Raw genomic sequence first — 21,659 nt, forward strand, 5'->3', positions numbered from 1 at the left:
GTGTGTGTGTAGGTAAAAGGTATGTGTGTAGGTAAAGGGTGTGTGTGTCGGTAAATGATATGTGTGTAGAGATAAATTATCTGGTGATGTGGATTCTGTAGACGGCATTGCCCTGGCATCCAACACCACTGTAAAGAATCTTGGCGTTATCTTTGATCGGGACTTGTCCTTTAACTCCCACGTAAAGCAAATCTCAAGGACTGCATTCTTTCATCTCGTAATATTTCAAAATCAGGCACATCTTGTCTCAAAAGATGCAGAAAAATTGGTTCACGCTGCTCACATACTTGAGACTGGATTACTGCAACTCCTTATTAGCAGGCTGCTCTAATAAATCTCTTAGGTCCCTCCAGTTGATCCAGAATGCTGCAGCTCGTGTTCTCACTAAAACTAAGAAAAGAGATCACATCACTCCTGCACTAGCTGCTCTGCACTGGCTCCCAGTAAAATCAAGAATCACTTTTAAAATTCTTCTCTTAACCTACAAAGCCTTGATTGGTGATGCTCCATCATATCTTAAGGAGCTTGTCGTACCATATTGCCCCACTAGAGAGCTACGCTCACTAAATGCGGGACTACTTGTAGTTCCTAGAGTCTTAAAAGTAGAATGGGAGCCAGAGCCTTTAGTTATCAAGATCCTCTTTTATGGAACCAGCTTCCAATTTCAGTCCGGGAGGCAGACACAGTCACCTCGTTTAAGAGTAGACTTAAGACCTTCCTCTTTGACAGAGCTTATAGTTAGGGCTGAATCAGGTTCACCTGGTCCAGCCGCTTGATATGCTGCTATAGACTTAAAGCTGCCGGGGACGTTAGGATGCACTGAGTACCTATCTCCTCTTTTTTCTCTCCTTAAGGATGAATTTTCATCTCTCAATCACACGTTACTAACTCTGCTTTCTCCCCGGAGTCCTTTTGACTTTACGTCTCATGGGGTCATCGGACCCTATGAGACGGCATAGATCCTATCTGCCTGATGGATCGTCTGGGTCGTGGAAATCCTGCTCATGACTACGCCACTGGCCTGTTGAGACTCCGCCCACTGTTGAGACTCCGCCCACTGTTGAGACTCCGCCCACTCCTCCTCCCCACCGCCATCTGCCTGATGGATCGTGGAGGTCTCCATCGTGGAATATGCCTACTATGAACTATTCATACACTCTGTCATATTCATTGAATGTATTTTAACTCTAAATCTGTCCTTCTGTACACATGACATCTATTGTTCTGTCCATCCTGGAGAGGGATCCTCCTCTGTTGCTCTCCTCCAGGTTTCTTCCCTTTTGTTCCCCCTGAAGGGTTATTTGGGAGTTTTTCCTGGTCCGATGTGAGGTTTTGGGGCAGGGATGTCTATGTGTACAGATTGTAAAGCACTCCGAGACAAATTTGTAATTTGTGAAATTGGGCTATACAAATAAACTGAGTTGAATTAAATGGTGTATGTGTGTGTGTGTAGGTAAAAGGTGTGTGTGTGTAGGTAAAAGGTGTGTGTGTGTAGGTAAATGGTGTGTGTGTGTAGGTAAATGGTGTGTGTGTGTAGGTAAATGGTGTGTGTGTGTGTGTGTGTGTTACCTGGAGCAGGCGTGTTGGGCTGCGTGTCCGTGGGGGTCCCGGTGGACGGGGTTTTCCCCGGGGAGTCGAGCAGCGCCGCCGCGGCCGCCGCCGCCGCCTTCTTGCTCTCCTCCAGCTCGGCCATCCAGGGCATCGACCACTGGCCGTTCACGTGCTCGAACTCCTGCACCTGCAACACGGGAGCGGACGGCGGCGTGAAGACGGCGAGCTAAACTCATTTAGAAACACGCGGCGAGCAAAACGTCTCCCGCTCGGTTTGGACCCTCTGGCTCTACACCTCGGGCGGATTGCAGGACTCCGATTGGACGAGAGGAGGTCCGAACATCGTCGACGTTGAAACTAAAGACGCGTTGTTTACACGTCGGCCATATTGTTTGCTACACGTGAAGGACGACCGTCTCTCATCGCGTTTTAGTCGCGACAGCTTCAGCAGTGTCTTCGTCGTTACCTTTTTGCGAATCAGCGACATGACGCCGATGCGCGTGAGGACGTGTTGCCGCGACAACCCTTCTCTGGGGACGCCGTCCGCGAAGGTCTCGGCGCCGTCGGCTCCGGGTTCACAGAGGTGACGCATGAAGAGGGAGACGTACGCCCTGAGAGGAGGAGAGCAAATATAAATACAAATAAATATACAAATACAGAATATATTATATACAAATATAAATATATAATTAAAAAATCTCTCTCTCTCTATATATATATATATAGAAAGATAAATAAATATATACATAGGAATATATATATATATAAAATTATATTAAAAATAAAATATAGAAATACATATAAACAATACAAAAATCTATATATACATACATATATCTATATACATACCTGCAAACTCATGAGGGGTGAAAAAGGTGACAACGGGGGGGGGGGGGGTGCAGGTGATTTTTTGTTTTGTTGTCACCACACCACATCCACGTTGTTTGAAGCCTCAAAGCTTTTAGAACCACAACTACAGTCATTTTATTCTTCTGACCACAAATCTAAATAATGATAATAAACAGTTTAAGAACAAAAGGTCCTCCGCTCTGACTCAGCCCTGTAATGATAGTAATAACAAATATACATTGTCATTATATATAATATGGTTAAAGTCATTCATGAACCAACTTCCTTTAGTTTGGCCTGAAGTTCCTCATGGACTTCTCCCTGAATCTGTTCTGTCTCTACCTGTTTGTCACGATACTCATATTATAACTTCTATACATATTACATACCTGCCATAAATATCATGATACCCGATACCTGAAGTCAATACACCATACAAACAATATGGTACCATAATTACGAGACTGGTATATTTATCTATAATAGTAATAAATAAAACATCTGTATGGTTCACTTTTTACCAACTTTTTCAACACTTAACAAATGACAGTAATATGAGTATTCATACAGCCAGATATGAATGAAACTACATGGTTCCATCATAGCATTGATGATACACTATGAGGCCGTTAGTCTCTGACCAGATGATACAGAGTTCATCAGGATGAGCAGCTGGAGAGTTACAGAACTTTACAGACTGAAACATTTCACTTCTGGCATCTTTTTATTTTTTAAGCCGAAGTCTCTAAAGCTGCTCCTCTTCTCTCGCTGTGAGCTGCGCAGCGCAGTGTGCGCAGACAGCTCGCCACGGAGCAGCGCGTGCGCTCTGATCGCTCTCTTAATGAAGTATCGATACTAAAAATATGCTAAATCACATCGTGTTTAACGTACGGGTACTTTGTTAGCATCGCTACACCGTGCAGCGTGACAGCAGCAGATGTAGCGGGCTAACATTCAAGCTAACCTGAACCCCCAAACGCTGATTGGCCGAGACTCGACACGCCCCATCAAAGATGTTTTATTGCGAAGAGCAACACTTCACACTTTTCTCCGCGTCTCACTGCAATCTCAACGGCAGCGGGCCAGGTGACCCCCAAAAACAAAAACTCTTCGGATCTCCACGATTCACGTGGATGACCTATTTTGAGTTCAAAACGGTGAATTTCACCGAAAGGTGACAAGTTTGCAGGTATGTATATATATGTAGAGATACATCTATATATAAGAAATACATATATATAAATAAAGAAATATAACAATATAAATATGTATATAATATAGGTAAATCTATATATATATATATAGAAATATATTTAAAACCAATTAAATTATGTATATATAAAAATAATCATTTAAAAAAAAGTATATTTATAAAATTACTAAAACCATCAAATAAGCAAAAAAAGTATTGAAATGAATAAGTTATAAATCTAAAGCTCTTCTCACTTGAACTCCTTCTCAGATTTCCCCCGCAGGTCCCGGACCAGCCACTGGGTGGTGAAGGCGTCTTGTGGCGGCATCCCATAACGCATCACGGCGTTCAGGAAGGCCTTCCTCTGCCGAGAGTTGAAGCCCAGCACCTGGGGAAGCGGCAGGGTTCAGCTACAGGTGCTGGGGGGGGGGGGGCAGTCGAAGAAGGGGGGTGTACGCAAAGGAGCCTCACCTCGATGTTGCCTCCCACCCTGGCCAGCAGGGGGGGCAGCGGCTTGTCCTTGTCGTTCCTCAGGCCCTTCCTGCTCGGCCGGCGAGAGTTGGCTGCGGGAATCAAACGTACGTGGCGATTAGAAACCCCACGAAGAGACGCTGTGCAGGCTGCGCCGCGTAACGGGTCTCACCTTCTGTCCGCTCGTCAAAGTCCTCGTCTCCCTCCTCGGACGCCACCGAGTAATCCGATTGGCCGTCGGACTGGTCGTCCTGCCAATCGGCTGCAAGATAAAAACAAACAAGAGGGAGAGTTTGTTTAAAGCGCGAGCCAATAAGACGGCAGAGATTATTTTGGTTTAATCACAAATTCAACATTCACACCAACTTCACACACACAGCTGTGAATGTCCTCCTAAAACACGCTTATCGGAATATCCTTATATACGAATACGCCGTGCATTGTGGGTAATGCAGTCTCACGACTCAAGGAGTCGAGTCGGACAACCGGCGTGAAATTTAAGGTTAAATTCAATTAAAAAATAAATTTATTTTATCTACAAATAAACTTTAAATGAACGCAAATTAAAAATGTTTTATTATTTAGTTATTTTAGCTACAAATAAATGAATACAAATATTTAACAACAATTTAATAAAATTTAAATAAATAAATAAAATTACTTATAAAATAAAATAATCTTAGAAAACAATAACATTAAAAAGTAAATAAAGTTAAATATTTCATTAAACAAATTTAAAAAAGAATTATTATTATTTATTTCCACTATAAATAAATATCATTATTAAAAATGTAATTAAATTTAAATAAAAAATAAAACTACAAATAAATAAAAAGAATCTTAAAAAACATCAAAACCTAAATAAATAAAATCACTAATAAAATAAAATAATCTTAGAAAACAATAACATTAAAAACTAAATAAAGTTAAATATTTCATTAAACAAATTTAAAAAAGAATTATTATTATTTATTTCCACTATAAATAAATATCATTATTAAAAATGTAATTAAATTTAAATAAAAAATAAAACTACAAATAAATGAAAAGAATCTTAAAAAACATCAAAACCTAAATAAAATTAAAATCTAAAATGTAATTAAACAAATAAAAATCACAGACAATAACAGACATTTCATTCAACACGGTCTGAAAGCTAAAAGTAGTAAAAAAAAAGCAACGTTTACCTCCATTCTTACCTCTGTCTTCCTGGGACCCGTCGTTGTAGTTCACCTGCTTGCGGATGCGCTTGCCTTTGCCCAGGTTGCGGGCCAGGTCCTCCTGCTGCTGCTCGTAGTGGTGGCGCAGCAGCTTCTCCCAGTAGTCGGGGTCCACGCTCTCCTCCTGCTTGATGATCTCCCGCTGCACTTCCTCCTCCTGAGCGAACAACACGGCAGACGCGGTGAGAGCGGGTAAAAAGAACCATGTGACTCTACGCCCTCGCCCTCCGGTCCACTCACCACCTCCTCCTCCTCCTCGTCTTTGACCACGTACTGCGCCACCTTGAAGGAGCTCAGGTACTCGTTCATGCTCTGCTGCTCCGTGTCGTCCGTGGCGTCCTGGTTCCGGTCCAGCAGGCGGTCGATGGCCTTCTCGTCGTAGTGGATGACGCTGCTGTCATCCTCCTTGTGCTTCATCGTCATCATCTCACCTGAGAAACAAACGTCAGGTTAAAAACCATCTCGCCGCTCAGCGAGTCGGCCCCTCTGGCTCCTCGTTTCTCGAGCCTCACCGAGACCGCCGTCGAACTCGTCCTTGAAGAGCCGCTCCGTTCCGAACTTGAGGATGTCGTCCAGTTCCTGTTTGGACATGGAGCCCGTCTTGGACCCGAGGCCCGGCCGCACCACCAGGTGAGTCAGCATCATCTTCTTCTTGGCGACCTGGGACAACGGAGAGAGCATTTCATTGTGTGTTAATGTGCCCGGTAGCTTCATCTGCTCATCACGAGCGAGTCTTGCTTTTTTACCAGCTTATGAAAACAGATTTTTGCAATAATAAAATCAGCTTATATGTAAATGAATGATAAAGTGTGAACCAATCGTTTACTTGAGTGATCCTCTCCTCCACGGAGGCCTTGGTGACGAAGCGGTAGATCATCACCTTCTTGTTCTGACCGATACGATGAGCTCTGCTGAAGGCCTGAAAACACAGGAAGGAGTCAAAATAAGTCAAAAGAAGATAATGTTTCAAAATTATTTTAAAAAAAATTCAAATATTAAATGGATAATAAAATGAAAGAATCTTAGAAAACATAAGTGAGTTGGGAGCCGCCAAAATAAGACAACGTTTTTAAAAATTACACTTTTTTCCCCATATTGACAATATTTTATAATTTAATAAACTAGTAATAAATTATAGAATCTTAGAAAACATTAAAAAGTATATGAATACAAATCTAAAATGTTATAAAACAAATTTAAAAAATCAGTTGGGAACCGCCAAAATAAGACAAAAAGCAAAATAAATGTTAACTTTTTTTTTTTAAATGACAATTTTATATATTTTTATTAAAAAGTTAATAAAATAAAAGAATCTTATAAAACATTAAAATGTAAATAAAATAAAAAAATTCAACCAAAAAATAAAAAAATCTCATTTATTTATTTAATCTACAAATAAAAAACAATCTAAAATTTTATAACATTTACAAATAAATGAATACATAAATTACAGTACCTGAATGTCGTTGTGGGGGTTCCAGTCAGAGTCGTAGATGATGACGGTGTCGGCGGTGGCCAGGTTGATGCCCAGGCCGCCGGCCCTCGTTGACAGCAGGAACGCGAACTGCGGCGCGCCGGGCGCTGAGACAGAAGACAAAAGATCATCAGCGATGTGAAAACTTCAATAAACGGATAGTCGGCCGGAGTCGTTCGAAGGGGGAGGAGCTCGCCGGTGCTCACCGTTGAAGCGGTCGATGGCTTCCTGTCTCATCCCTCCAGTGATGCTTCCGTCAATCCTCTCGTACTTGTAGCCCTCGTTCTCCAGGAAGTCCTCGAGCAAGTCCAACATCTTGGTCATCTGCAGCGGCACACAGGTGGAGGTGGAGGAGGAGGAGGTTCGTGAGGGAAAGATAAAACACTTTTGTCTCCTCAGGGCTCATGCACTTGTTGACCAATGGGTGTCTAGGACTTTAAACCAAATTTCCATGACCAAACATTTTGTGAAATCTCGGGTGTACAACATGGAAGAAGTGAGAAAAGGTAGTATTGTTTTACAACCTTTTGTACGAAGACAGTTAGAAAAAAAATCATATTTCTGAAATAAAAAAGGTGCATTTCAAACGGTGAGAGATGACCAACCATCTGGTACCTGAGAGAAGATGAGCACTCGGTGTCCTCCGTTCTTCAGCTTCCTCATCATCGTCTGCAGCAGCACCAGTTTCCCAGCAGCCTTTATGAGCGCGGTGCCGTCGTACATCCCGTTGGGCATCTTCGTGGCTTCCTGTTCGAGAGAGAGAGAGAGACCAACAGATCAGGCTTCCTCAATTCTGAACCGACTAAGGCGGAGAAAGTTTGGGGGCTGCAATATACACATATATATTTAAATATATATCATAATATATTATAATATATATCATAAAATAATATAAACATATTATAATATATATATATATATAATAAAAATATAATATATATAGATATATTATTATTATTTGTTTATGTTGCCTGCGTACAATAGCGGCCGTGGGGAAGAGGTAGGGGTGGTTGCAGCATTTCTTGAGGTCCATGACGACGTTGAGCAGAGAAACCTGGTTTCCTCCTCCTTTGGTGTTCAGGGCGTCAAAGTTTTTCGTCAGGATGAATTTGTAGTACTTCCTGCGAACACACACAAACAAAACCCACAGTTACCCACTAGCATCCCTTCAGAATGATCTCAGAGCCGGGAGAAGAAGCCGGCCTCACTTCTGCATCGGGCTGAGCTCCACCCTGACGATGAGCTCCGTCTTGGTGGGCATGTGCTTGAAGACGTCGGCCTTCAGCCGGCGCAGCATGTGGGGGCCCAGCATGTCGTGCAGCTTCTTGATCTGGTCCTCCTTGGCGATGTCGGCGAACTCCTCCAGGAAGATCTCCAGCTTGCTGAAGAGGAGACGCGGCGGCGGCGGGTGAGACGCGGCACACTTTGACATTTAAAACTAGTTTAAACTAAATGAGCAGGGTTCCTCCACGCGGGGGACCAGGACGCCGCTCTCCTACCTGAAGCGCTCCGGCGTGAGGAAGTTGAGCAGGTGGAAGAGCTCCTCCAGGTTGTTCTGCAGCGGTGTTCCCGTCAGCAGCAGCTTGTGCTGCAGAGGGTAGTTGTTCAGCACGCGGAAGAACTAGAGAGAAAACACAAAAAACACGTTTTACAGTTGTTTTGTTTTAATATTATTAAAGATGGGAATTTTTTTTAAAGACATAAAAAAACACGTTTCAGCTCGTTTTGTTTTATTATTAATAAAGATGGGGGAAAAAAAGAGATAAAAAACATGTTTCAGCTCACTTGTTTTAATATTAATATAGATGAAGACAAAAAAAGACATTTTAAGGTTGTTATTAATATTAATAAAGGGAATTTATTTTAAAGACTTTTTTTTAAACACATTTTTAGCTCGTTGTTTGAATATTAATATAGATGAAAAGAAATTCTAAATAAAAAAATTTATAGATTAAAAAACCCACTTTTCAGCTATTTATTTTCAGACTTTTTTTTCTAGATACAATTAAATTAAATAGACAATTAAAATCTATTTGATCATTCTTAAAGATGACCTCCCCCCCACTGACCTTGGACTGGTTGTTCTTCAGCCGGTGGGCCTCGTCCACCACCAGGCAGGCCCAGTCGATGGAGCCCAGGATGGCCGTGTCGATGGTGATCAGCTCGTAGGACGTCAGCAGGATGTGGAACTTCACCGACGAGTCTTTCTGTAAACAACAACAACAAGGTCGGTCGACGGGACTCATCGGGTATCTCCAGGTTCCTCCTCCTCCTCCTCCTCCTCCTCCTCACCCTCATCTTGGAGGCCTTCTTCCCGCCCCGGATGGCGTTGTCCTCGAAGGAGAACTCGTTCTCGCGGATGACGGCGCGGCTGTCCTTGTCCCCGACGTACGTCACCACGTACATGTCGGGCGCCCACATCTCAATCTCACGCTCCCAGTTGATGATGGTGGAGAGCGGCGCGCTCACCAGGAACGGGCCCTTGGAGTGGCCCTGTGGAGAGAGAGGGGGAGGGGGGGGGGAATAACCAAGAGGAACTGAAATTAGCAAAGTAGAAATCTACGAATAAAAAAAAAAAAACATGGGAAATAAATATATTATATATAAATATGTTCCGTTTCCCCTCGAGCAGCGATGGATTATCAACAAATGGGAGGATTATCGTCTTTGTTACTCGAAAACTTCCACCTTTGCCAAAGATGACGTTTCTTTAAAAACAGACATATTAGATTTAATGTCCGGCTAAATAATATAATTTGTTGACCATTACATTACTTTTAAGCAATGAAGTGATTCACAAACTCGTTCCAGATTTATCTTTCTGTCCAATTTCTACACAGGAAACTGAAAACTCAACAAAACGTCTTGAATCATTGTGTAACTTCAATATTTTAATGTTAAAAACTAAATAAAACACAACCGATGCCAACAGACTACTTCATAAACATACATATAAATACATATATATATATATATGTGCGGTACAGAAATAAACCCTCAGGTCTCCTGCTGCTCTGACAGGAAGTGCATTCTGGCCGCCCTCCTCTAGGTGGCGCCAGGCGCTCACGCCGGCCTGAGAACGATTACACGGCTCGAGATTGATCTTCGACAATGTCGTCAGATTTCAACCTGACTTGTACAAAATGGCTGGATGGCTCCCGGCCAATCGGAGCGCGGCGGCCCCACACACACACACACACACACACACACACACACACACATCGGGGAGCCAAAGATGCGTTAAAATAATTAATAATGTTAAATTGGAAAAAAGATTTTTAAAATAACGACGAGGGAAAAACTTTAAAAGTAAAAAAAAAGCTGCACACACACACGCGCCAAAGGTGAGTTAAAATTTTTTTTATTATGTTAAATTGGGAACATTTTACAAATGTTTTTTAAATAGTGACGAGGGATGAACTTTAAAACTAAAAAAAAGCTGACCACACACACACGAGCCAAAGGTAAGTTAAAAAAATTAATTATGTTAAATTGGGCAATTTTTTTCATTAAAAAAAAATAACGCACACGCACACACCTCCTTGTAGAGCGAGTAGAGGAACACGGCCGTCTGCACCGTCTTGCCCAGCCCCATCTCGTCGGCCAGGATGGTGTCGGTGCCCTGCGCCCAGGAGAAGCGCAGCCAGTTGAGCCCCTCCAGCTGGTAGGGGTGCAGGTTGCCCCCCGTGCTGTCCACGTAGTCCGGCTGGCGCTCGAACTTTATGGTCGGCTGCGGGAGAGGAGAATCGGAGGTTTTAAAAGATACACAAACAAATCACACGAGGACGTCAGAGCTGAGGAGCCACACAAAGAAAAACATGGTCAAGAAGAAGAAGAAGTAGAACAACAAGAAGTAGACCAAGAAGAAGAAGACCAAGAACCAGAACAAGAAGTAGAAGAACAAGAAGAAGAACAAGATACGACAACACCCGCTTCTACGTTGACCATGACTGCCCCCCCGAAGTGCTGAAGAAACAAGGTGAATACGCCGAAGCTAAGAAAGTCCTGAAAGAAAAACGAATAAAGTTCCAGACGCCGTACCCCGCAAGGATGCGAGTCTTCTACGATAATGGCACTCTGCTGTTCCAAGATGCTGCAGAAGCGACACGAGATATGGCTTCACGAGGATTTCCAGTGACGGTGGTGAAATCCTCCGCTGCCCCGGACCAGGAGGAGGTCCAGCACCCGTCTACCTGGCAGGTGGCCGGGAGACGACAGGACCGGAGTGACGACCGGGAGCCGGTGCAGCGGACGGCGGCACACAGCCCAACAAACCCCGCCAGCCTCAATATAAGGAAAAACTCCAGATTCAGAAGATGATCCCCCACGACAGGACAAAGATGACTCTTCAGAGAAATACAGAGAAGTTGTAATGGACTCCAGAGTGATACTCTTTTTTTTTTTTTTTTTTGTGGTTATCCCCCCGGAGGTACGCCACGACATTCTAAAAAACTAGTCCTACAGTTATATTTTTGGTGAATTAAAACAGTCGGGACTTGTTAATTAACTTGTCACCCATAGTTTATTTTGTGTGGATTTTGGCTCACATGTGGCCACACTTTAGGGCCCCACCACCGACGCGGCGTGGGACTTTCCCTTATGGGGGCTTTGGCTTTCCAAGGTCCTCTCAGGCTCATTTGAAACAGCTGTTCTAAACCGTTTTGGTGACTTTCCGTTAAAAACTGTTTCACGTTCCTTTTTTTCTGTTTTGTGTCTTTGTTCCTTGGGAGAGATGCTTTCAGTGGACAACTTTTATGTTATCGGAGATATTGGGAGAGGTTCCACCTGTGATTATCAATGGTTGAAACTATGAATAGAAACGCCCTTAAGGTTATTTCATTTAATGTGAAGGGGATCTTGAATCCAGCTAAAAGAAGTAAAATATTGTCAAAAATGAAAAAGGAAAATGCAAATGTTGTGCTCTTACAAGAGACACACCTCACCCCTTTAGAGCATGACAAATTACAGAGAATGGGGTTTTCAAGGGTATATTGTTCATCTTATAAATCAGGCCGTAGGAGAGGCGTAGCCATTTTAATATCACAAACGGTATCATTTGAACTACTTTCTAAAGTAACAGATAAGGAGGGGAGATATATAATAGTCTCTGGAAAAATAGATGGTGTTACAATAACTTTATGTAACATTTATGCCCCCCCTGGAAGTGATTTTAATTTCTACAGAAAGATATTTGATTTAATGATAGAGGCCCCAGGAATTGTCATATGCGGTGGAGATTGGAACATCCGTCTTAACCCAAAACTAGACTTCAAAAAATATGACCGCTACATCATTGCATAGGAAAATTAATGTTCTAATGACAGAACTGGGCATATTAGATCTATGGAGAGATATTTACCCATCAGGCCGTGACTATACATTTTACTCATGCCCCCATGATACATACTCAAGGATAGACTATTTCTTTGTGCTAAAGAGAGATCGCCATAGAATGCATAGTTGTGATATTGGTAGTATTGACTTATCTGACCATGCACCTCTGTGCATATCAGCGATAAAATAAGAAAAACATTGTGGAGTACAAGTATCTTAAACAACCCGAAATTTAAGACCCAAATGAGAAAGGAAATAAAAATGTTTCTGGATGAAAATGATAATGGGGAGGTCGACTCAGCTATAGTATGGGATGCCTTGAAGGCAGTCATCAGAGGGAGAATTATATCTTTCTGTGCCCATGAAAAGAAAGAGAAACAACTACGACTACGAAACCTTAATAAAGAATAAAAGGATCTTGAGAGGCAACATAAGAGAGAACAAAAAAAGAACTTGCTGACAGAAATTAAGAAAGTTAGGAATGAAATAAATCTATGATACTCACAGGAAATTGAAAAAAACATGATATTCACAAAACAAAAATGTTATGAGGCGGGCTCAAAATCAACAAAGCTCTTGGCAAGAAGGCTGCAAAAACAACGAGCGGATAGCACAATATACAAAATAAGAGACCCGGTTTCTAAAACTATACACTATAAACAAGATGAACTGCAAAATACCTTTAAAAAATACTACAAATCTCTATACACACAACCACAACTAGAGGGCGAACAACAAATTAGCGAATTCCTCAAGTCTCTCAATCTCCCTGAACATCAGAAGAACAAAATCAGATATTAACAGCAGCGATAACTGAGACAGAACTAAACAGCGCCATCTCCAGACTTAAAACCAATAAATCACCTGGTCCGGATGGCTTCCCTTCGGAGTGGTACAAGACATTTCGATTTGAGCTAATATCAAACCTCCTTAGGGCCTGCAATATAACCCTATATGATGCCAAGATGCCCCCATCTTGGAGCGAGGCAGTGATCTCTGTTATTCACAAAGAAGGAAAAGATAAACTACAATGTGGATCTTATAGACCAATTTCAGTGTTGAATGCTGACTACAAATGATATACAGCCATCCTGGCCAAAAGACTGGAACAGACCCTCCCCCAAATGATACATCATGAAATCAGACTGGCTTTATCTCACAAAGACAAACCCACGATAACATCAGGCGATCGCTGCAGACTAAACCACATCCAACAGAACCATCTGGAAGCCGACCTGGTCAGTCTGGATGCTGAGAGGCCTTTGATTCAGTGAGCTGGCCTTTCCTATAGAGCGTATTCACGTGACGTCAGAATCTCAATCGCGCCATCTTGGGGTCCCACTTATTAAATGTCAGATGAAGTTGACCTGGCTATCGTGTCCGCTGTTTGATTATGCGAGGGCCCAGCAACCTCATGTCCTTCTGCATTACCAAAGACAGATTTCAGCGGTTGGAATTGAATATTCGCAACGCTTTTTTACTTGATTTTACTCGCTCAACACTTTGTGGTTAATTCGCTAGTTTCCAGCACATAGCCCGGTCACATTCCTGTCAAACAGTTTTCATTTCCGCTATCGACCATGGGACATTAACAACTATTTCTGCGTTATACTTGTTGTGGAAATACTACAAATGTGGGAACATCAAGCGCCCCGTGTCTGGGTCATATATGATCCGTGGTCACAGCTCCGCCTCCAGGACGAGTGTCTGATGAAGCCGCTTCCAGCTCCTTCAGGACCAGCAGTGACTGTTTGGTGGCCGTGCTGAGCGCCGTTCCCATGGAGCCAGTGTTTTATTTTACCTTGAAATGAATCACAGCGTAAAGGCAGACATCGCCCGATGGAGTTGCCATGTTCATGGGTTCCTCCCAAGTTTCCATCCACAGTTCCTTTTGCGCAAGTGAAAGACATTGATTTTCGCTCGGCGAAAAAAGCAAAAAGAGATTATTGACGAGTGTCAATGGAAACGTGCCCACAACCCGATGTAGCAACAGAATAGTCCTAACGCTCATACGCCGAGTGAAGCCGAAGTAGATGCATGACAAGTTGAAGTCATAGCCTCTTGTTGAGCTGATAAACCCATATTCTGACTCATTAGTCCCACATCCAACAATGAGGCACAGTATAATCACAAGGCACACCGCTTTGAACTGAAATGGTGTCTCCTTCAGGATATAATGGTCATTTCTAAGGGAAGAGCGGCATACAAACAAGCAAAACAATGCCGTGGTGGGACCCCAACATGGCCGCCAGAGTTTGTTGTGGTCACGTGAGTGAATACGCTCTATATAAAGTCCTTGAACGACTTGGCATGCACAACACTTTCATTAAAGGCATTCGTACACTATATACTAAACCCTTGGCCTGGATTAAAATAAATGGACATCTCTCGGACACCATTATATTAGAGCGCAGAACAAGACAGGGATGCCCAATCTCTCCACTGCTTTTTGCCCTCTATATAGAGCAGTGGTCCCCAAACTACGGCCCGCCTCCCCATGTGGCCCCGCCCCCTGAACAATACCAGAGACGCGTTCCGATTTATTATTTTGTTCACCTGGCCCGCTGCCGTTGAGATTGCAGTGAGACGCGGAGAAAATGTGGAGTGGTGCTCTAAGCAATAAAACATCTTTGATGGGACGTGTCGCGTCTCGGCCAATCAGCGTTCAGATGTCCACAGCGCTTGGGAAGTTAGGTTAGCTTGAGTGTTAGTCCGCTACATCTGCTGCCGTCACGCTGCACGGTGTAGCGATGCTAACAAAGTACCCGTACGTTAAAAACGATGTGATTTAGCATATTTTTAGTATCGATACTTCATTAAAAGAGCGATCAGAGCGCACGCGCTGCTCCGCTCCGTTAAACGCTGTCTGCACGCGCAGCGCTCACAGCGAGCGGCGCGCGCATCGCTCAGCCGTGATGCCGGCCCTCCAGCAGACAAGGCAAACGTTATGTGGCCCTCTTAGGAAAAAGTTTGGGGACCCCTGATATAGAGCCTCTGGCGCAATGGATAAGACAGAAAGCATTAAAGGCATCTGTTTAAATGGATCAGACCACAAAGTGGCCCTGTATGCTGACGATATCCTGATTTACTTAACCACCCCCTCTAACTCCCTTCTTGAATTAATTAACCTGTTAAAAACTTTTGGTAGATATGCAGGATATAAATTAAACCTACAAAAAACACAAATCTTGACCTTTAATTGTACACCCCCTAAACACAGTAAAGATAAATTCCACCTTAACTGGGACCAGAAGTCCTTGAAATACACTTACCAAGAGATATCTCAACATTGGCAGAGATAAACTACACTCCTCTCTCAACAAAATTTAAAGAAGATATATATCGATGGAACTCTATTTCTTTCCTCGGATTAACCCATAGAATTGACTCTGTAAAAATGAACATTCTCCCACGATATCTGTTCCTATTTCAAGCACTCCCTGTAGAAATTCCCCCGAAACAATTCTCTGAATTGGATAAAATCATTTCAAGATTTATCTGGCAAGGGAAAAAACCAAGGATTAAATTTAAAACTCTACAACTTCCAAAAGAAGGAGGAATGGCTCTACCCAATTTTTAAAATTATTTCTATGCTGTGCAGATTAAACCCTTAATTAACATGTGTACCCCATCTTATTGCGCCAAGTGGAAAGATATTGAACTCTATTATGAATGACCCCCCAATTCAAGCAGTATTAGCACACAAAAACCTGGGAAAACTTATAGACAATTTACAAAACCCATGGATCAAATTCAATTTAAAAATCTGGAACATGATAAAAAGAGAATATAAACTAGATCATAAACTACAACTACTTCAATGGTGCGCCTATGACCCGGGGTTCAAACCAAATGAAATGGATCATAGATTTAAATCTTGGATCCCAAAAGGTATAACGACATACTATTCTTTGACAGATAAAGGACAACTAAAGGACTTTGAACACCTAAGGGAAAAATATCGTCTTGAAAAATCTGATTTTTATAGATATCTCCAGATACGTAACCATTTCGAACATAACATTAGAAATACAATAGACTTTGATGAACCAATACTAAGAATATTTCTCGGTGCCTACCAAAGCGAATCAAACAGAGGTATTATCTCTAAATCCTACAAGGGCCTTATGACAAAAAATCCCACACTGCAGTATATGTAAAGGAAAAATGGGAAAGAGATGGCAACCTCTCAATATCAAACGAAGACTGGTTAGATGTGTGTAAATTCCAATGGAAATGTACCAACTCTCATATATGGCGGGAATTTGCATGGAAGTGTGTTCTTCGTTTCTTTATTCCAGCGAAGCAGAAGGCACGCTTCGCGGGAGGAGAGCCACATGTTGGAGACGGTGGGGGGCTCAGGAAGCAAATCACTGGCACATATTCTGGGAGTGCCCTGTCATCACGCCTTTCTGGGCAGATGTTCATCAAATATTGGAAATCATACTTAACACTGACTTGCCCCTAGAATTTGCAACTTTATTCTTAGGAAAATTTGATTTTCAAATAGGGCGACGAGATAAATACATGTTTGGCATTTTAATAACCGCTTGTAAAAAAGCGCTCACCAGACGCTGGCTGCTCCCTGAGCCCCACGACTCAGGAGTGGAGAGACATCGTAAATGACATCGATGCTATGGAAAGGATCACCTTCTCCCTCCGCCTTCAGACAAGTATGTTTATTCAACTCTGGGACAAGTGGGTGAAATATGCAAATCCAATACAGACAGATCCAGTGGAGATAATAAATGAATGACCCTGCAACGCTGCTCTAGTGTAGGAAACCTCTCCGACCTCTATCCCTCTCCCCCCTAGTCTCCCCCTTGTTTGATGTATTTCTCTGTTTGTATGTACACTCTCCCAAAAATTTTCATCGTTATTTAATTTGAAAGACTGGATGGTATATATTGAATACTACACCTGTGCTGATGTATACTTTGTAAATTAAGATACTATCCAAAAACGAAAAAAAGAAAGAAAGAACAACAAGTAGAAGAAGAAGTAGAAGAACAACAACAACAACAAGAACAAGAAGTAGACCAAGTAGAAGAACAAGATAAAGAAGAACAAGTAGAAGAAGAACAACAACAACAAGTATAAGAACAGTCATTAGAATAAGAAGAAGTAGAACAAGAAGTAAAAGAACAAGTAGGAGAACAAGAAGGAGAACTAGAACAAGTAGAAGTAGAACAACAAGAACTATAGAAGTGATCCAGCGTTTAGGCGTTCTGAAACAGGAAGTGGAAGCGTTTTGGCGTTCTGAAACAGGAAGTGGAAGTGTTTTGGCATTCTGAAACAGGAAGTGGAAGTGTTTTGGCGTTCTGAAACAGGAAGTGGAAGCGTTTTGGCGTTCTGAAACAGGAAGTGGAAGTGTTTCGGCGTTCTGAAACAGGAAGTGGAGGCCTTCGGGCGGCGTGTACTCACGTCCACCACAGGGTTCTCCGGCGGCCGGTCCGGACGCTTCACTCGGCCCTTCACCTTGATCTTCTTCCCCGGCTTCCCCTCGTCGCCCATCATCAGCTCTCTGGCGAGAGAAACGCTCGGTCAGCAAATAAAATAAAGAAAAGGGTTTGGAGAGCGCACATCCAGAAGAAAGGAAGGAGAAGAAAGGAGAAAGGAGGGAGAAAGAAGAAGAAGAAGGGAGGGAGATTGAAGAGAAAGAAGGGGAAAGAAGAGGGAGATTGAAGAAGGGCAAAAAAGAAGGAAACAAAAAAAGAAGAAGAGGAAATCAGGGGGAAAGAAGAAGAAGAAGAAAGAAAAAGCAAGAAGAGGAAATGAAGGGGAAAGAAGAAGAAGAAAGAAAAAGCAAGTAGAGGAAATGAAGGGGGAGATTGAAGAAGAAGAAAGGAGAACAACAACAACACCGAGGCGGCCCTCACCGGTGGTTCCAGTACTGGACCTTGAGGTTGTCGAACTCGGGCACGTCCATGTCGTCGGCCTCCCAGGTGGCCTGGTCGTAGGCCAGCTCCCTCCACTTGATCAGGTAGTGGATGTTGTTCTTACGGTCCAGGCTGCGCAGGAACACACACACATAAACACATTTATATATATATAAAAGAGTAATGTTTCACCACACCAGCACATGAAACATCCAATAGAGGTTTGTGTTTCTGTCATGTTTTCTCTCATAAACGTACACTTCCTGTTCTATAGGTACAGACAGCGGTGGCTTGAGCATGTTACAAAAACTAGATAAAAACAAGGGACTCACGCATTAAAGAGACTATCCTCATGAAATTAAACATTTAAAAAAAGACTATCCTCATAAAAAAAAGAGAATATATCATCATAAAATAAAAAAGTAAAACAAATGTAAGAAAATTTAAAAGAGACAATCTTCAAAAAAGAAAAAAATTAAATAAATAAAATAAGAGACGATCCTCAAAATAAACAGTGAAAAAATAAATGTAATTAAAAAAAGAGCAGAAACACGGTTTACAAATATGTCGTTATTGCGCTGAAGATCCCTGAGCAGGTACGCTCTGCTCACCTGTGGTTGATGATGCGGTGCATCAGCAGCCACTCGTACTTGATGCCGTAGCGCAGGAACTTCTCCTCCAGCTTGTAGTACATGGGGTCCTTGTTCCTCCTCTTCACGGTCTTGTCCTCCTCGCCCTCACCGAAGTCCACGGCCGGCGGGTCGTCCATGTCGTTCTTCCTCTGGTAGTTTCTGTACAGCACCTGGCAGTACAGCTCCAGCTGGAGGGGAAAGAAACTAAACAGTTTAGAAAGGGGGCGAGAACGAGGGAGATGGGAGCTTCTGATTGGACGTCGGGTTCCACACACACACACACACCTGGATCTCCGTTACCCAGGAGCAGTGCCAGTACGACATGCTGGACCACTTGGTGAAGAACTCCCGGTCCGGACGCCCCACCAGCGGTTTGGGGTCGGGGGCGTCGGCCGCCAGGTCCGGGGGGCGGGCCACCAGCGTGGGGGGGGGGGGTTCGCCCCACCGCCACGTCAGGATCTTCTGGACCTTCCCCTTGATGGGGGGACACTGGAAGGGGGGGGACATTAATATGACGGCGCGAAGACGATAGTGTTTAAACGGCTTATTTAGGATTTTTCAAAATAAAAAAGATAAAGAAATAATAAAAATCAGCAGTTTACTTGATAATGAAAATACTTTTTAAAGTGTTCATTTCCCTTTTCTTCTCGTTTATTCAGACAAAATGGAATATTACGTCTCGCACACTTTGTCCAGAACAAACAAGTTTTTCTATTGTTTCCTAAGATTACCAAAAATAATAATTCTGGAAAATGTTTTTTAAAACTTTTTTCCCCAGACATTTCATGGACAATAAAATCAAGATAATAATAATAATAATAATAATAATAATAATAACAATAAGGTAGATTACGTGATAATTAAAATAATTTTCGGGATGCAAACAATGAGTAAAAAAAAATATTGCCGTTTATTTACTCTCGTGTGACAAAGTCTTTATAATATAAATATATATATATAAAAACTAAAAATGTAAGTTACAAAAGCCGAATAAATTTTCTGCTCTGAAAATAACGGTTTGAATCGCTCCGGAGCTTTCCAGCGCTCCCGCCACCGTAAACCCGTTTCTCTTCCTGTAACCCCCCCCTCACCGTGCACCGGGGGCAGACCCACTCCCCGTTGGGGATCTCGGGCAGCGGCGGGTTGAGGCAGTGGATGTGGTAGGACGACGGGCACGAGTCGCAGCAGAGCAGCTCGCCGCCGTCTTTGCACACGCGGCAGAACTCCATGTGGAGGTCGTCCTCCTCCATGTCCACCGGCTCGCTGACCTCCTCCTCGCCCTCAGAGGGCTCCTCCCGGGCCTCCCACTGGATGCCCTCCTTCTCCTGGAAACAGACAAACTCTTCAAAGACTATTCAAAGACTTTTCAAAGACTATTCCATAACTTTTAAATGACTTTTCCATGACTATGCTATGACGATTCTATGAATATTCCATGACTATTCAAAGACTATTCAGACTTTCCATGAATATTCCATGACTTTTCCAATGACTATTCCATGACGTTTTCAATCAACATTTGAATATAAACATTTACCATGACTTTTCCCAAAAACTTTTGGGATTTCATTTTTTTCAAGGACTTAATAAATAACTTTTTTTTAATTCCAGGACTTTTCCAGGTTTTCCAGGACCGTACAAACCCTGAATAAAGAAAACTGAGAAACATCTCAAGCAAAATGGGCAAAAAAGTGTATTAAAAACTTGACGAGCCACGAAAACCTTAAAACCACCGACACATACACATAAATAAATAAAAATGGACTTGAACACGACGCTCCCGTCTATTCTTTAGCGTCATTTTGATGTTTTGCAGCCGATGCCCGGGAGCTCGGCTGGAGTCGGGTCCTTGATTTCGGGCGCTTCTATCTGAACTCGTGTCCTAGGCGGCTTACGCAGTGCGGGCAGCTCCAGGTGCCCTCGGGGGCCTTCTCCATGTCGGGGTCCAGGCAGACCATGTGATAGGCTCGGGGACACGTGTCACACAGGATGATCTCGCCGCCCTGCTGGCACACCTCGCAGTAGTCCTGGTGGTCTGTCTCGTAGCCGTCCCCGTCCTCGGCTGCAGGTGCACGGGTAGAAAAGAGAGAAAACGAGGTTTAAATAAAGAGAGAAAAAAGGTTTAAAATAAAGAGAGAAAACGAGGCGTTTAAAATAAATAAAAAGAGAGAAAAGAAGGCATTAAAAATAAGAGAAAGAGAAAACAAGGCATTTGAAATAAAGAGAAAAAAAGAAAACTAGGCATTTATAAAAAATAGTATTTTTACCTGTCCAATGACACATTTCGTCAACAACAACAAACATCCATTTTGACATTCGGTTAAAAGATTTTAAAAGGGGACTTTTTTTGCCAAAACGGCAGATAAAAAAACCAAAAGGGTTAAAAATGTTAAAAACCCTCAGAGACTCGACGCCAAAAACTCATTAAAAAAGAAGAAGAGTCGTCCACCGATGTCTGTGAGGTCAGAGGAGGAAGAGGAGGAAGAGGAGGATGACGGGCTAGTAGGAGACGGCCAAGACCAAGATGTCGTACGGCTAAATATAAATCAGCTGACTCAGGCACAGTGACGTGTGTGTGTGTGCGTGTTTATGTGTGTGTGTGTGTGTGCGTGTTTATGTGTGTGTGTGTGCGTGTTTATGTGTGTGTGTGTGTGTGTGCGTGTTTATGTGTGTGTGTGTGTGCGTGTGCGTGTTTATGTGTGTGTGTGTGTGTGTGCGTGTCCTCTTCTTGTCGTCCACTCTCCAGACTTGTGATGCTTTCCTCGCCACGCAGTCATTAACGGATTCACCGCCGTGTGTTTAACGCTGCCGGTGACTCACCGGGCGAAGAGAGGAGCAACCGACGCGACGGGTTCAACACACACACACACACACACACACACACACACACACCTTTCTTCTTCTTGGGTTTGCTCTTGGACGGCTTCTTCTTGCTGCGGCTGCTGCGGCTGTTGGATCCCTCCGACACGGAGACGCTGTTCATGCTGCTGTCCTCGAAGTCGCTGTCCACCTCGGGCTCGTCTTCCTCGCTCTGCGCGCACACACACACACACACGC

At 43.0% G+C, this 21,659-nt stretch overlaps 1 protein-coding gene across 2 annotated transcripts in view; it reads right to left on the reverse strand.

The window, feature by feature from the left end:
* Positions 1 to 21,659, reverse strand: part of LOC130201310 (chromodomain-helicase-DNA-binding protein 4-like) — a 41,031-nt gene that overhangs the window by 9,921 nt on the left and 9,451 nt on the right. Inside the window, exons 7-31 of one of the 2 annotated variants that reach the window (XM_056426335.1) lie at positions 21,495 to 21,633; positions 20,498 to 20,664; positions 19,694 to 19,927; positions 18,888 to 19,091; positions 18,582 to 18,790; positions 17,971 to 18,102; positions 17,516 to 17,615; positions 10,296 to 10,487; positions 9,050 to 9,250; positions 8,827 to 8,964; positions 8,257 to 8,378; positions 7,966 to 8,139; positions 7,737 to 7,878; positions 7,373 to 7,504; positions 6,964 to 7,081; positions 6,740 to 6,864; positions 6,110 to 6,202; positions 5,796 to 5,943; positions 5,524 to 5,714; positions 5,263 to 5,440; positions 4,236 to 4,325; positions 4,064 to 4,155; positions 3,847 to 3,980; positions 2,018 to 2,162; positions 1,570 to 1,738 (exon numbers count right to left, since the gene is read on the reverse strand). In XM_056426335.1, the coding sequence (XP_056282310.1) occupies positions 1,570 to 1,738; positions 2,018 to 2,162; positions 3,847 to 3,980; positions 4,064 to 4,155; positions 4,236 to 4,325; positions 5,263 to 5,440; positions 5,524 to 5,714; positions 5,796 to 5,943; positions 6,110 to 6,202; positions 6,740 to 6,864; positions 6,964 to 7,081; positions 7,373 to 7,504; positions 7,737 to 7,878; positions 7,966 to 8,139; positions 8,257 to 8,378; positions 8,827 to 8,964; positions 9,050 to 9,250; positions 10,296 to 10,487; positions 17,516 to 17,615; positions 17,971 to 18,102; positions 18,582 to 18,790; positions 18,888 to 19,091; positions 19,694 to 19,927; positions 20,498 to 20,664; positions 21,495 to 21,633 (3,769 nt within the window). Of the gene's footprint in view, positions 1 to 1,569; positions 1,739 to 2,017; positions 2,163 to 3,846; positions 3,981 to 4,063; positions 4,156 to 4,235; positions 4,326 to 5,250; positions 5,441 to 5,523; positions 5,715 to 5,795; positions 5,944 to 6,109; positions 6,203 to 6,739; positions 6,865 to 6,963; positions 7,082 to 7,372; positions 7,505 to 7,736; positions 7,879 to 7,965; positions 8,140 to 8,256; positions 8,379 to 8,826; positions 8,965 to 9,049; positions 9,251 to 10,295; positions 10,488 to 17,515; positions 17,616 to 17,970; positions 18,103 to 18,581; positions 18,791 to 18,887; positions 19,092 to 19,693; positions 19,928 to 20,497; positions 20,665 to 21,494; positions 21,634 to 21,659 lie in introns of both variants that reach the window. The other variant, XM_056426256.1, reaches the window with a different exon arrangement.

Source organism: Pseudoliparis swirei, chromosome 1 (assembly GCF_029220125.1).
Source record: "Pseudoliparis swirei isolate HS2019 ecotype Mariana Trench chromosome 1, NWPU_hadal_v1, whole genome shotgun sequence".
NCBI classification, from domain to species: Eukaryota; Metazoa; Chordata; class Actinopteri; order Perciformes; family Liparidae; genus Pseudoliparis; species Pseudoliparis swirei.